General features: G+C 41.0%; 1 protein-coding gene across 1 annotated transcript in view; it reads left to right on the forward strand.

The window, feature by feature from the left end:
* The window catches only part of ADAMTSL1 (ADAMTS like 1), a 376,924-nt gene that overhangs the window by 343,569 nt on the left and 17,378 nt on the right, over positions 1 to 15,977 (forward strand). The window contains exons 25-26 of the mRNA XM_007098528.3: positions 999 to 1,179; positions 4,139 to 4,346. Of these exons, the coding sequence (XP_007098590.2) occupies positions 999 to 1,179; positions 4,139 to 4,346 (389 nt within the window). The remainder of the gene's footprint in view (positions 1 to 998; positions 1,180 to 4,138; positions 4,347 to 15,977) is intronic.

A 15,977-nucleotide genomic window follows, 5' to 3' on the forward strand; every position in this document is an offset into this window, starting at 1 on the left:
CTTGGCATTAGCTGCACCAAGAAAGCGTTGTGAATGAGCCCAAAACAGTGAGAAATAAACCCAAAGTGGGCCATGTTAAATAGAAAGTAAGTGAGGCTTTCAAGTTTCCCGTAGGCTAGTTCTAACCTGTGGCCTGTGTGTGATTATTTTAAGGGAAAGCAAAATTCTTTTGCATGCATTCTAAAATGGAGTATTCTGTGGGAAGGGACAGAATTTTGTGCCAGTGTAGCACATGAGGAGGGAGATTTTTCTGAGCAAATGGGTTTTCCCCTTAAACATCCTCCCCTGCCATTTGGCTTTCAAGACAGGAAAGTAAATGTTCCATTTTCTTGCCAACCAGCCATTCTCTGCTGAAAACCAGAAGCCAGTGCCTATCTGCAAGATTTGTAATATACGACCTTGCAAATAAGCACTCCCAATTTACCAGCCCGCAGTTATTTTTAACAGCTTTCCTACCAGTGAGTCCCAGACCCCCAAAAAGAAAATCCAAAGAAATTGAATTTCTCCCTTACGTCATTGTCTCATGTCCAGAGTACTCTCTGGATAGACTGGGTTTTTTTTCATTTAGTAACATCTATAAAGTCCAACACAAATGTGCACGTATAAATATGAGTGTTAGTTATTTGTGATATTTTTATATCTCTTTGTTGAAAAATAAAGTCACTTTCTGCTGAACCACTAGGAAGAAAAAGCACTTTGCAAGTGTGCTTAAAAATATTAAGGACCAGAGGCACTGATTCTAAATACTCTTTGTGCGCCAGGTGCTGGGCTAGGCCCTTTCCCTTCATTATATCTGGTGCTCACAATAACTTCACAAGGTAGAGGCTTTGTACTCCCTTTACGGGTAAGCCAACTGAGTCTCCTGGAGATGATGCCACTTGCCTGCATAAGTTGGGAATGGAGCCCACTGACAGAGCCTCATTCATAACAATTCGTGCCCACAGAGCATGGGCAATAATGCAGTCTTCTTTTCACCTCTGATCCTCCTCCTGTGACAGATTACTGGTGGTCCGTGGACAGACTGGCAACCTGCTCAGCCTCCTGCGGTAACAGGGGCGTTCAGCAACCCCGCCTGAGGTGCCTCCTGAACAGCACAGAGGTCAACCCCACCCACTGTGCAGGGAAGGTGCGCCCTGCCGTGCAGCCCATCGCATGCAATCGGAGAGACTGCCCTTCTCGGTGAGTGTGGCAGATACTGGCTCGGGGCTCCCCAACCCCAAGGCTGGGCCCTGGCTTCTAGCCAACTTGCTGGCTAGCCTTTGTCCAGCACTGCACAGGGAGAGACACGGAGTGCCGGCAAGGGGGCCTGCCATCCAAGACACTGTTCTTTTCTCTAGGTACAGACTTGTCAGGCCTCTCCACTGTGCAGAAGATATCCCTCAGGATGGGCCTCCTCCCTCAGCAGTTTATTCCCTTACCACTCGGCCGGCTAAGGGCTATCTGGTTGTCCCAAGTGCCCGAGAAGATCTGTTCAGGGAACAGGAGCATCCCAGGCCCTAGCAAGAGCTAGCTTGCATCCTGCATTAAGAAACGGGCTCTCCAGTTTGTTTGTAAGAGGAGAAATGTGTTTGCAGTTGAGGTGCTGAGGAGATAGGAATTACTGACCTCAACCCCAGCCCCTCCCCTTTGTTCTAACTTCAAAAACTGTGCTAATCAGTACTCCAGTTTAGGTGAGGACATCTTACCCTAGCCTTGTCTTTGAAGGGTTGCATCCTGCTGAAGTCACAATAAATCTTCATTTTCTGTAGTCGCCTCACTGTTGGATATACATTCTCAGCATCTTGTCTCAGAATGACACCCACCCTCTCTGCCTCTTACAGCTTAGAGAAGCTGTGAGTCGCACAGAGCACCCTACCCCCAGTTTGCAGGCAGTAGTTAAAGGGATAATGGATGGGTTTAGAGTTGGCACCAGCATGGCACCCCAAGCCTGGGGGGACTTGGCTGGGCCTTGCAGTGGCCCTTTAGTACCTATCTGTGGGACTTTCATATACTGCTTAGGCAACTGCTTTGTGTTTTGCCAGCTGAGTCATAAGGAGCAGCTGAAACCAGGAGAGACTCAATGAAATATGAAACACGCTCATTAATATCAGCAGTTTGACTTGCTGACGGGAAGGTTTCCATGGGAATGATTAATGTCCTTTTATACCCTTCCTGAACTGTAACATAGCCGTCCCTCTCCTTTCTCAAACCCCCCATCCCAGCTCCTGAAAAATTGCTGAAATGTATATTTGGAAATAAAAGTTGATTGAAATGCAGGCCTGACATTCACCGGGGATGTAAGAGGCTGGAAGACTGCCCTCGCCAAGCTATTTGAAATGAAGACGAAGTCTTGGACATGCCAAGGACTTTTTGATTTGCTGTGGTGATGGTCAGAATCAATCAGCCTCATTTACTTCTGCAAATGAAATAATGGCCACGTCTGCTTGGGTTTCAGTGCCCCCAGGAGCTTTAAAACACCTCGTGCCTGCTTCCTAAGTGGCTCTGCTCCTGTGGGTTGGAAATCTGCATTCAGTCATCTCTCTCCAGGGCAAATGGAGCAGGGAAGTTCCACCAAACTAAATAAGTCACAGATCCAGATTCAAGAGGAATGTGCTCCCTGTCTCTGCTACTTGCCTCTCCTGAGAGCCAGATGTGGCGCCACTGGGGTAGGAAGTGGCCACAGGCTTACCTTTGACTAGTTTCCCTGCCAGGCCTCTCAGGCACTTCAGTAGTCTTCTTTGAACACAAACAAGTATCGCCCTGGTTGTCTTTGAATAGGGCTGGGAGGTCCTGCTTTGACCCAGGTAGCTAGTCAGCCATTTCATTTAGATAAACTTTTCCTCGGGCAATAAAACCAAAGAATGTTTTGGTGGGTGGGTGGGTGGGTGGGTATTTGATTGGTTATTCCTTAGATTGAATAAAATGGCTGGAAAGCACCAAGTCTTTTCTCGCTATTTTCCCCCAAACTGTGCCCCCTTCCCCTTCTCTTTGAGAACAGTGCAAACATGCACAGAGAGCCCCTACAGGTTTATATATGGACCGAGGATTTCAGAGTGTTTACTGGATTACAGCTTGGCTTGATGAGAAAGGCCATTTGCACAGTCTCAGTCAATCTCACCTCTAAGGATCCCAATTGTAGTTGGAAGAGAACATTCTGAGAGGAACTACATTTGCCACGTGCAGCCCTCGAAGAGGTGTAAGACCTATAGACTGTGACCCACGGAGGGGAGAGGTGGGAGACTGCTCCAGAAAGCTAGAATGAACTTTGCATGTTTCTCGGGGATTAAACAAAATCCAGTGGCATGTGGGTTAAGGCAGGGGAGAAAATACAGTGAGTACCAGCAGATAAAGTGTCGACTTCAGTGAGAGCCAGATTACTGCCTGGGTCAGGAAGTGGCACAGTTTGGGTCTGACTTCCCTAGGAAACTCGCCCTCTTCTGTCACATACTTGGATGGCTTTAGGAAGTACCAGAACTCCAGTGCAGTGTAACTACCTAAAGGACTGTCTGCTCAGAGAGTTCTACCTGCAGGCTCACGGCTTTTGGGACCAGGGTCAGGCTGAGACCACTGATCTTCAGACTACTCTTTCAAGATGCTTTGTAGTCAATTTCCAAAGATTATTTGTTTCCTGTGGCTACCATTACAAATTAACACAAACACGGTGGCTTAAAAGAAATGACGTTTATTCTCTCATACTTTTGAAGGCCAGAAGTCCAAAATCAAGATGTCAGCAGGGGTGCACTCCTTGCAGCTTCCTCGAGCCTTGCAACTTCTGGTGGCTCGGGGCATCCTGTGACTTGTGGCCACATCACTCCGGCCTCTGCCTCTGTGGTCACACGGTCTCCTCCTCTTCTCTAATTTCTGTCTTTCTCTTATAAGGACATTTGTGATGACAGTAAATGTAGGATAATCTCATCTCAAAGTCCTTAATTATACCTTTAAAGACCCTTTGTCCAAATATGGTAACATTTACGGGATTTGATGTAGATTCTTTTGGGGGACCATTTTCAGACTTCCATGTATACCTTGGAAAAGTATTGGTAGCTGTGTGATGAGAACAGAGGGATGTACAGGCTCTTTTTCTGAGAACGTATGCCATCATTCCTCTGTCCAAGGCCTGACCCTCTGCAGCTGCCCTGATTCTTCTCCCTCTCCCCAGGTGGATGGTGACCTCCTGGTCTGCCTGTACGCGGAGCTGTGGGGGAGGCGTCCAGACCCGCCGGGTGACCTGCCAGAAGCTGAAAGCCTCTGGAATCTCCACTCCTGTGTCCAATGACATGTGTACCCAGCTTGCCAAACGGCCAGTAGACACCCAGGCCTGTAACCAACAGCTCTGCGTGGAGTGGGCCTTCTCCAGCTGGGGCCAGGTGAGAGGATTTTATTTGACAGATAAATCTAAAAGCATGGACGCTGCCAAAGTAGGAAATAAAATGCAACGACTGCCACATTCTCTGTGATGTCAGAGCTTTCACATCGCATCTGTCAATCAACTCACCTGCCCAGTATCCATCCTAAAGCTTAGAGTTTCTGCTCATTCTTGTCAAACACACCTCCCACAGCCATTACAGTTTTCCTATTGGTTTCCCTCCCCCACTGAGGTCTTCCCTTTCTCAGGCCATCAGCGAACCCTCAGCACCCCTTTCTTCAGACTCATTTTCTGTAAGGCCACCTCTCCGCACTATCTGTGCTAAGGCTGATGATTTAAAACTCTGATGAGATCCATGTGGGGACTGCAGTCTTATTCTGGGCCAGGGGTTCTCAACTGGGATACACAGAATCACTTGAGAAACTTCTTTAAAAGACCAATGTCCAGGCTGCACCTCCCTGAGATTCTAAGTCAGTTGTTCAGAGGCAGGATCTGAGCATGGGCAAGTTTTAGAAACTATGCAGGAGATTCTGGGGTGCAGCCATAGTAGAGAACCCCTATTCCAAGCCAAGAAGAGTTGAAGCCTAGGCTGGATCACTTTGGAACCACCAACTCCCTTCTCAATTCTCAGCCAGAGGATAGCCAAGAAAGTCCCAGGTTAGCTTAACACACTGCAACAATGCAGGCTTATTGGACCCCAGGAGGGATGGGTCCTCTTCTAGATAGAGGAAGGAACCACAGGACTCTCTCCATTTGGAGAGGAAATTTTATGTTTAGTTATGACTTTAAAAATTAACACGTACTGAAGATTCTCGGTGGGGAAGAACAAACCTGAGCAATGACAGACACTATGCCGTGATGGAAGCCACCCTGGAGGCACTGATAGTCACTTTGCCATTGTTCTCGCATCATTTCTGGGTCAGGTAGGACTGAGCATCAGTCAGAAATTCCCACTATAATTAGAGGCCTGGGCTTTCCCCAGTGCAGGTGCATAGGGTCTCTATTTAGCCAAAGTAGTTTTCCTACTCCTCTGACCCCTTCTCTGTTTTAGAATGTTGTTGGCACGGGCGGGGGGGGGGGGGGGGGCGCAAAACAATCGAGTGTGGTGTGCTTGGGGGAAATAACATAATTGCATATGTTCTGTTCCTTTCAAAGTGTGTGTTCAAAACCTCCTGAGGACTTACTTAGCATCTAAAAGCTGCCTGCCGAGGCTGATAATCAGCTAGTACCCACCCACTAACTATGTGGTAACAAGTATTGTTTGTCAGAGGCTGACACTATTGACAGGATAACCACTCTGATTGGTCAGGCCTAGTTTGTGACTGGTTGGTATCTGAAACATGTCATTAAGCATGGCGTGCTAGAACACCCCAAAACCACCACAAGGCTCTTAATTCTTTGTGTAACTGTGTGAACTAATGTACCTGAACATCTTGGGCAGCTAGCAACTTGAAACTTGTTGGAACTGGCTCTCTGCACATTACTGCCTTCATGTTCCTCCATCCCCACCCCGAGGTGTGTTCTTTGGAAAACAATCACTTGGAATTTCCCATGAAGTTAATATATGCTGTAGCCATCTCTAACGAAGATCAAATGTTATTTAGAGGAAATCTGGCCATGCACTTGCATAAGCCATTCCTGTCCCAGGTGAGTCCTGGGATAATCTCAGCACTGGCCAATCAACACACTCGGCCTGAGTCTCCTTTTTGGCACCTTTACCAGCCCTCCCTTATTTCTAGTGACCTAATGTATGTGTTTCATAATTAAAGAGGCATGAGCTCCCTTTTGCTCTGATGCCTGGGGGATATCATCTTTCTCTTACCTGGAAAAGCCCACTTCTGCTAGCTTTCATTCAGCCCAAGGCTTACTGCTTCTAGGCCCTCCAGGCTCACTGGCAGTTTGTGAAATTACAATTGGGAACAGATCTGGCTACACACGGGGGAGATGTTTTGCATTGTATCACTGAGGTCACTGAAGAGGACACACATTGTGCACGTTGATCATTCTCAGTGATTACTTTTTCTAAAAGAGAGGAAAAAAGGTCCTTCCCCCTTCCTTTCCCTCAAACACTCTCATCCCCTTCTTCTAAAACCTTGTAGGCAAGTAGATCTCAAGCTTTAATGTGAATCATTAAATCTTTAATCTGGATTTATTCTTAATGTGGATCTTGTTAAAAATGCAAATTCTGATATGACAGGTCTGGAAGTAGAGCTTTAGATAAAGAATTTTTTTACTGAGGTATAAGTGATGCATGTCATTATATTTTCAGGTGTACAACATATGATTTGATATTTGTATACATTGCAAAATAATCCCCACAATAAGTCTAACAACTGTCACCATACCTAATTAGAAAAAAAAATTCTTGTGATGGAGACTTTAAGATCAACTCTTAGCAACTTTCAAATAGCAATACAGAAGCATTAACTATAGTCACTATGCTGTACCTTACATCTGCATGCCATATTTATAACTGGAAGGCTGTACCTTTTGACGGCCTTCACATACTTCACCTATCCCCACCTCTGGCAATCAACAGTCTATTTTCTGTACGTCTTATGGCTGGGGGAAGTTTTGTTGTTTAGATTCCACATATGAAACCACACAGTATTTGTCTTTGTCTGTCTGCCTTAATTGACTTATGCCCTCAAGGCCTTTACATGTCATCACTAATGGCAAGATGTCATTCTTTTTTTGGATAAATAATATTCCTCCCTCTCTCTCTCTCTCTCTCTCTCTCTCTCTCTCTCTCTCTGTGTGTGTGTGTATACACCATATTTTCTTTATCTGTTCATCTACTGATGGACACTTACGTTGTTTCCGTATCTTGGCTATTATAAATAATGCTTCAATGAACATGGGGGTGCATATACCCTTCCAAGTTAGTGTTTTCATTTTTTAATAAATACCTAGACATAGAATTGCTGGTTGACATGGTAGTTCTATTTTTAATTTTTGAGGAACCTACATACTGGTGTTCATGGTAGTTGCACCAATTTACATTCTCACCAGCAGTGCACAGTGGTTCCTTTTTCTCCACATCCTCACCAACCCTTGTTATTTCTTGCCTTTTTGATATTATTCTAACAGGTGTGAGGTCATATCTCATCGTGGTTTTGATTTGCAATTCACTGATGCCTGGTGATCTTGAGCACATTTTCATGTTCCTGTTGGCCATCTGTATGTCTTCTTGTGGAAAACATCTATTCAGATCCTCTGACTTTTAAATTGGATTGTTTGATTTTCTGCTATTGAGTTGTAAAAGTGCTTTATGTATTTTGGATACTAACCCCTTATCAGATAAATGATATCTTCTCCCACTCAGTAGGTTGCCTTTTCATTTTCTTAATGGTTTTCTTTGCTAATGTAGTCCCACTTATTTACTTCTGCTTATGTTGCCTTTGCTTTTCATGTCAGATTCAAAATATAATTGCCGGGGCTCTTGGGAGGCTTAGTCAGTTAAGCCTCTGACTTCAGCTCAGGTCATGATCTCATGGTTCGGGAGTTTGAGCCCCGCATCAGACTCTGCGCTGACAGTACACAGCCTGCCTGGGAGTCTCTGTCTCTCCCTCTCTCTGCCCCTACCCACTTGCTTGCTGGCTCTTTCCCAAAATAAACTTTTAAAACGTTTATTTATTATTTATTTTTTTCCCAAGAATGATGTCAAAGAGCTTATTGCCTATGTTTTCTCCTAGGAGTTTTATAATTTCAGGACTTAGGTACAAGTCTTTAATCCACTTGTAGTGAAATTCTGTGTGTGGTGCAAGAGTAGTCCAATTTCACTGTTTTCCACTTGGCTATCCAGTTTTCTCAGCACCATTTATTGAAGAGACTGTCCTTTCTCCATTGTATATTCTTGGTTCCTTTGACATAAATTAACTGAGCATATATGCATGGATCTAATTCTGAGCTCTCTGTTCTGTTCCACTGACCTATGTGTCTGGTTTCATGCCAAACTATATTGTTTTGATTACTATAGCTTTATAGTAGTTTGAAAATAGGGAGCATGAAGCCTCCAGCTCGTGTTCTCTCTCAAGATTGCTTTGGCTATTTGGGGTCTTTTGTGGTTACATACAAATTTTAAGACTGGTTTTTTTTTTTTTTATTTCTGTGAAAAATGCCGTTGGAATTTTGACGAGGATTGCATTTAATCTGGAGATGGCTTTGAGTAGTATGAACATTTTAACCATATTGATTCATCCAATCCACAAACACAGAGTATCTTTCTACTTCTGTCTTTTTCAATTTCTTTCATTAATGTCTTACAGTTTTCAGTTTACAGGTCTTTAACACCTTGGGTAAATTTATTCCTAGATATTTTCTTTTTGATGCAATTGTAAATGGGATGATTTTAATTTCTCAGTTTATTATTAGTCTAGAAATACAACAGACCTTTTGTACTGATTTTATATCCTACAACTTTACTGAATTGGTTTATTATTCTAACAGGTTTTTGATGCTCTTTAGGATTTTCTATATAAAATGTCATCTTCAAATATTAACAGTTTTACTTCTTTCCAACTTGGATGCCTTTTATTTCTTTCTCTTGGCTAATTGCTGTGACTAGGAATTCCTATACTACATTGAATAAAAGTGGCAAAAGTGGGCATTTTTGTCTTGTTTCTGATCTTGGAGGAAAGGCTTTCAGCTTTTCACCACTGAGAATGATGTTTCCTATGGGCTTGTCATATAGGGCCTTTATTATGCTGAGATACATACCCTCTGTACCTACTTTTTTTCTATTTTATTTTTTATTACTGAAGTATAGATGACATGCAATGTCATTTAGCTTCAGGTGTAGAACATAGTGATCCCACAATTCTATACATTACTCAGTGCTCAGCACAATAAATGCAGTCACCAGCTGTCACCATACATTATTACAATATTGCTGACTATATTCCTTTGTGATGTACTTTTCATCTCTATGATTTATGTATTTTATAACCGAAAGTTTGTACTTCTTAATGCCCTTCACCTATGTCACCCATCACCTCACTCACCTCCCCTCTGGCAACCAACAGTTTGTATTTAAGTGTCTCTGTATTTGTTTTCTAGATTCCACATGTAAGTGGAATCAAATAGCATCTATCTTTCTCTACCTCACTTATTTCACCTAGCATAATATCTTCTATGTCTGTCCATGTTGTTGCAAATGGCAAGATTTCACTGTTTTTTTTATGGCTGAGTAATAACCCATTATCTGTCTGTCTGTCTATCTATCTATCTGTCATTCATCTATCAGTGGACACTTGGGTTGATTCCATATCTTAGCTACTGTAAATAATTCTACAACAAATATAGAGGCGCATACTTCTTTTTGAATTAGAGTTTTCATGTTCTTCGGGTAAATACCCAAGAGTGGAATTACTGGATTACGTGGCATTTGTTTTTAATTTTTTGATGTTCTCCTATACTGTTTTCTGCAATAGTTACACCAGTTTACATTCTCAGCAGCAGTGCACAAGGGCTCCCTTTCTCCACTTCTTTGCCAAAACTTGTTATTTCTTGTCTTTTTCATACTAGCTATTCTGACAGGTGTGAGGTGATATCTCATTGTTTTGATTTGATTTGCATTTACCTGATTAATGATGTTGAGCATCTTTTTGTGTGTCTTTGGGGCATCTGTATTTATTCTTTGGCAAAATGTCTATTCAGGTTCTCTGCCCATTTTTTCATTGGATTTTGTGTGTATGTGTTGAATTGCATAAGTTCTTTACATATGTTGGATATTAAACCCTTATTGGATATGTTATTTACAAATAACTTCTCCCATTCACTAGGTTGCCTTTTTGTTTTGTTGATGGCTTTCTTAGCTGTGCAAAAGCTTTTTAGTTTGGTATAATCTCAATAGTTTATTTTTGCTTTCCTTTCCCTTGACTAAGGATACGTATTCATAAATATATTCCTAAGGCTGATGCCCAAGAGATTACTGCCTACATTTTCTTTAAGGAGTTTTACAGTTTCAGGTCTCAAATTTATGTCTTTAAGCCATTTTGAGGTTATTTTTGTGTATGGTATAAAAAGTGGCCCAGTTTCACGCTTTTGCAAGTAGCAGTCCAGTTTTTCCAGCACCATTTATTGAAAAGACCATATTTTCCCCCATCGTACATGCTTGCATTCTTTGTTGTAAATTGACCGTGTAAGTGTGGGTTTATTCCTATCCTCTCTATCCTGTTCCATTAACCTCATGTCTATTTTTGTGCCAGTACTATACTGGTTTTTGATTGTGACGGCTCTGTAGCATATCTTGAAATCAGGGATTGTGATACCTCCAGCTTTGCTCTTATCTCTCAAGATTGCTTTGTATATTCAAGGTCTTTTGTGGTTCCATACAAATTTTAGGAATATTCTAGTTCTGTGAAAAATACTATTGATATTTGGGTAGGGGTTATATTTAATCTGTAGATTGCTTTGGGTGGTATGAATATTTTAACAATATTCTTTAAATCTATGAGCATGGTATACCTTTCCATTTGTTCATGTCATCTTCAATTTCTTTCTTCAATGTCAGTTTCAGAGTAGAGGTCTTTCACTTCCTTGGTTAAATTTATTCTTACATATTTTTTGATGAAATTGTTTTCTTAATATTTCTGCTACTTTGTTATCAGTGTATAGAAATGCAACCAATTTCTGTGTATTAATTTTGTATCCTGCAACTTTAATGAATTTATTTATTCTAAGAGTTTTTTGGTGGAGTCTTTAGGGTTTTCTATGTATAGTACTATATGTCATCTGTGAATAGTGACAGTTGTATTTCTTCACCAATTTTTATTCCTATTATTTCTTTTTATTTTCTGCCGCAGCTAGGATTTCCAGTACTAGGTTGAATAAAAGTGGTAGGATTGGACATCTCTGACTTGTTTTTGATCTTAGAGGGAAACCTTTCAGTTTTTTACCATGGAGTATGATATTAAGCGTGGGTTTTTCTTATATTGTCTTTATTATGTTAAAGTATTCCTTGTAAACCCACTTTGTTCAGCATTTTTATCATGAATGGATGTTGTATTTTGCAAAATGTTTTTCCCGCATCTATTGAGATTATTGTATGGTTTGTATTCTTCCTCTTTTTAATGTGATATATCGGTGCTTGGAAATACTGAACTCCCTTTGCATCTCTGGAATGAATCCCACTTGATTGTAGTGAGTGATCCTTTTTAATATAGTTTTAAATTTGGTTTGCTAATATTTTTGAGGATTTTTGCATCTATGATCCCCAGGACTGTTGGCCTATAGTTGTCTTTTTTTGTAATGTCTTTTGTCTGGTTTCAGTATCAGAGTAATGCTGGCCTAATGGAATATGAAAACTTTCCTTCCTCTTCTATTTTTTGGAGTAGTTTGAGAAGACCAGGTATTAACTCTTCTTAAAAAGTTTGGTAGAATTTGCCTGTGAAGACCTCTGGTCCTGGACTTTTTTCTGTTGGGAGTCTCTGATTACCAAATTCAATTTCATTACTAGTAATTGGTCTGTTCAAATTTTCTATTTCTTCCTGATTAAGTTTTGGAAAACTATGTTTTGGGGAATTTACCCATTTCTTCTAGTTATCCAATTTGTTGGCATCTAATTTTTCATATTATTCTCTTTATAATTCTTTATATTTCTGTGATGTTGGTTGTTATTTCTTTTTTGTTTCTAATTTTGAATCCTTTTATTGATGAGTAAGTAGAGATTTATCAATTTTATCTTTTCAAAAAAGCCAGCTCTTGGTTTTCTTGATCTTTTCTATTTTTTTTTTTTTAGTCTCCACTTATTTCTATTTTAATCTTTATTATAGCTATACTTGTACTAGCTTTAGAAAAATAACAAAGCCCTGTTTCTTTAGGCATAAGGTTAGATTAAGACTTTTCTTATTTCTTATAACAGGCCTACATTGCTATCAACTTCCCTCTTAGAACTGCATTTACTGTGTTTTAAAGATTTTGGACAGTTTCCATTTCCATTCACCTTTGTGTATTGTTTGATTTTCCTCTTTATATTCATTGACCTATTTAGTGTTTAGTAACATATTGGTTAGCCTTCTTGTATTTGTGTTTTTTCCATTTTTTTATTGTAATTGGTTTCTAGTTTCATACCATTGTGGCTGGAAAAGATGCATGATTTGATTTCAGTCTTATAAAATTTATTCGGAGTTGTTTTGTGGCTTAGCATGATCTATCCTAGATAATGTTCCATGTGCACTTAAAAAGTATATGTTATTCTGTTTTTGAATGGAATGTTCTGTATGTCTGTTAGATCCATCTGGTCTAATGTAATTCAAAGCCATTGTTTCCTTGTTGATTTTCAGTCTGGATGATCTATCCATTGATGTAAGTGGGGTGTTAAAGTCCCCTAATGTTATTGTATTACTGTCCGTTTCTCCCTTAATGTCTGTTAATATTTGCTTTATACATTGAGGTGCTCCTATGTTGGGTACGTAGATATTTACCATGGTCATATCCTCTTCTCAAACTGATCCCTTTATCATTATGTTATACCCTTCTTTGTCTCTTGCTACACTCTGTTTTAAAGTCTATCTTGTCTGATATAAGTACTGTTACACTAGGTTTTTGTGGTTTGGTTTTGTTTTGTTTCCATTTGCATGGATGATCTTTTTCCATTCCTTCACTTTCAGTCCATATATTTTTTGGTCTGAAGTGAGTTTCTTGTAGGCAGCATATAGATTGTTCCTTTTTTAAAATCCATTCAATTGCATTATGTCTTTTGATTGGAGCATTCAGTCCCTTTATATTTAGTTACTGATAGGTATATACTTATTGCTGTTTTGTTTTGTTCTTTTTGTTCTTTTCATCTTCTGCTGCTCTCTTTCCCTATAGTTTGATGGCTTTCTTCAGTATTATGCTTGGATTCCTTTCTCATTTTTTGTGTATACATTAGAGGTTTTTATTTTGTAGTTATTATTGAATACATATATAACATCCTAGGTGTATAGCAGTCTAGACTAATTTGACGGACACTTATGTTCAAACACATCCTAAAACCACTAAATTTTTTCTCCCCCTCCCTGTTTTATGTATATGATGTCATATTTTACATCTTTTTATTTTGTGCATCTCTTAACTAACTTTAGTAGATATAACTGATTTTTACTACTTTTGTGTTTTAACCCTTCACTGGCTTTGTAAGTAATCTACTACCTTTACTATATGGTCACTTTCACCAGTGAAGTTTTTTCCTAGCATGGCCTCTTCTTCCCACTTAAAAAATTCCCTTTAATATTTCTTCTAAGGCTGGTTTAGTGGTGATGAACTCTTTTAAAATTTGTCTGGAAAAACTCTCTCATTCAATTCTGAATAACCTTGCCAAGTATTCTTTGTGGTGGACTTTTTCCTTTCAGCACTTTGAATATATCATGCCACTTTCTTTAGGCCTGCAAAATTTCTACTAAAAAATCAGCTGATAGCCTCATGAGATTTCCCTTGTATGTAACAGTTTGCTTTTTTCTTGGTGCTTATAAGATTCTCTATCCTTAATCTTTGCCATTTTAATTATTGCATGTCTTGGTGTGAACCTCCTTAGGTTCATCTTGTTTAGGGATCTCTCTGCTTCCTAGATCTGGATGTCTAGGAAGTTTTCTGTCTATCCCCTCCTGGGATCTGTAACCTATTATCATTTTTTTTTTAATTTTTGCTATTCAGCTTGGTTGTTTCCATTACCCTGTCTTCCAGATCTCTAAACAGTTCTTCTGCATCTTCTAATCTGATGATTCACTTTAGTGTATTCTTCGTTTCAGTGAGTGGGGCTTTATTATATTTTCTGTCTCTTTGTTGAAATTCTTGCTAAATTAATCTCTTTTCTCAAGTCTAGTGAGTATCTTTACCACCAGTACTTTTGTGTTGTTTGGTTTTTTTTTGGGGGGGGGGTGTTTTTTTGTTTTTGAGAGAGAGAGAACATGAGCAGGGGAGGGGCAAGGGCAGAAGGAGAGAGAGTATCCCAAGCAAGCTCCATGCTCAGCACAGCCTGATGCAGGGCTCAATCCCATGACTGTGAGTGAGATCATGACCTGAACTGAAGTCGAGTCAGATGCTCAGCTGAGCCACCTAGGATCCCATACCACCATTACTTTGAACTCCTTATCAGACATATTGCTTATGATGTTTCATTTAGCTTTTTGTCAGTGGTTTTGTCTTGTTCTTTCATTTAGGAACTGTTCCTCTGTCTCGTTTTGTCTAACTCTGTTTATTTCTGTGTATTAGGTAGGTCTCCTGGTCGAGAGTAGTGGTTTTCTGTAAAAGAGGTACTGTGCTTCCCTATAGCACTATTCCCCAATGTAATCAGAACCAGTTACTCCAAGGATTCCCTTTGTGGGAGCTGCGTGCATGCTCTGGTTGTGGCTGAGCTATGATTACTCTGGACACACTACTGGGTGACACTGGCCTGCAGGCCAGCCAGCTGCAATGACCTGCTTTGCGTAATGTGTGTATACTGTGCAGAGTTAAGGCTGTTCAGAGGCCCAGCTACAGGCACTGTAGCCATGCTGATGGGTGGGGCTGGCACTTAGCCTAGCTGTCTGAAATTAACCTCTACTACAGCTGCAGGCACACCAAAGGACAGGGCTTTCTCTCTGTGTATAAACTATGGTACACCAGTGTAAAGGGATTATTCACCCCCTTCCCAGGTCACTTTTGAGTTGCACCAGTCCCTGCCAGGGCTGCCTGCCAGGTGCAATGGGGCAGGAGCTACTTTGGAGAGATGCCTGTCTTGGCAGGTGGGTTGGTTGTACAGAAGAGTGCTAGGGTGTGGCATGCAGTACCAGCAAGGTAAATAGAGTGTTAGCTGGATCCCCAAACATCCTTTTAGAAGATAGCAATAAAAATGCCCACAAGCACTTTTGTTCCCAGAGAAGTCTGCAAATCTCTGCCCTCTAGCATACATTCTAAGTTTAGTCAATTAATCTCCTTCACATATACTTCAGGTGCTTTTCAAACTGCTGCTTCTGTGCTGTGTGTCAGGCCGTTATTTAGCATGCTGGCTCTTTAAAGGTGGGGACTCAGTTTCCTATCATCCTCCTGCCCTCCTGGAGCTAATCCCTGCTGATTTTCAAAGGCAGACTTTATGAGGACTCATCTTCCTAGTGCTGGTCCCCAGGGCCAGGATTGTCCAGTGTGGGGTTTGCTCCCCCTCACTTCTCAATGCCTGTGATGTCCCTCCCATTTGTGGTTAGTCACACTGGGGGCTTGGTTCCTGATGACCACCTCTCCTACCCTTTTTGATGTGCCCTTCTATGATTAGCTGTGGAAGCAGTCGTCAGGTTGTTTTCAGAGTTATCTGCCTAAGTGTAGTTGTTATCTCAATGTGTCTGTGGGAGGAGGTGAGCTCAGGATCCTCCTACTCCACCATCTTCCAAATCAAGAGTAGATGTCCCTCCTAAATACCTTGTCAACAAGATACATATCAGGTCCTCACCATGTTGCAAATCTGGCCAGCCCCCTGGGAAGAGGCACTGCTACATTGTGACTCTGAGTAAGCAAGAAGAGTAGCCTCCACAAGAATTGATGACATAAGCCAGACTCCTTATGGATAAGCCTGGGACAAAGAGCCTCTGTCACCCAGGTGTTTCTCCCCTCTGCCCACTTTGTTCAGAGTTTTTATCATAACGGAATGTTGAATTTTCTCAGATACATTGCATCTATT

Source organism: Panthera tigris, chromosome D4, assembly GCF_018350195.1.
Source record: "Panthera tigris isolate Pti1 chromosome D4, P.tigris_Pti1_mat1.1, whole genome shotgun sequence".
NCBI lineage: Eukaryota > Metazoa > Chordata > Mammalia > Carnivora > Felidae > Panthera > Panthera tigris.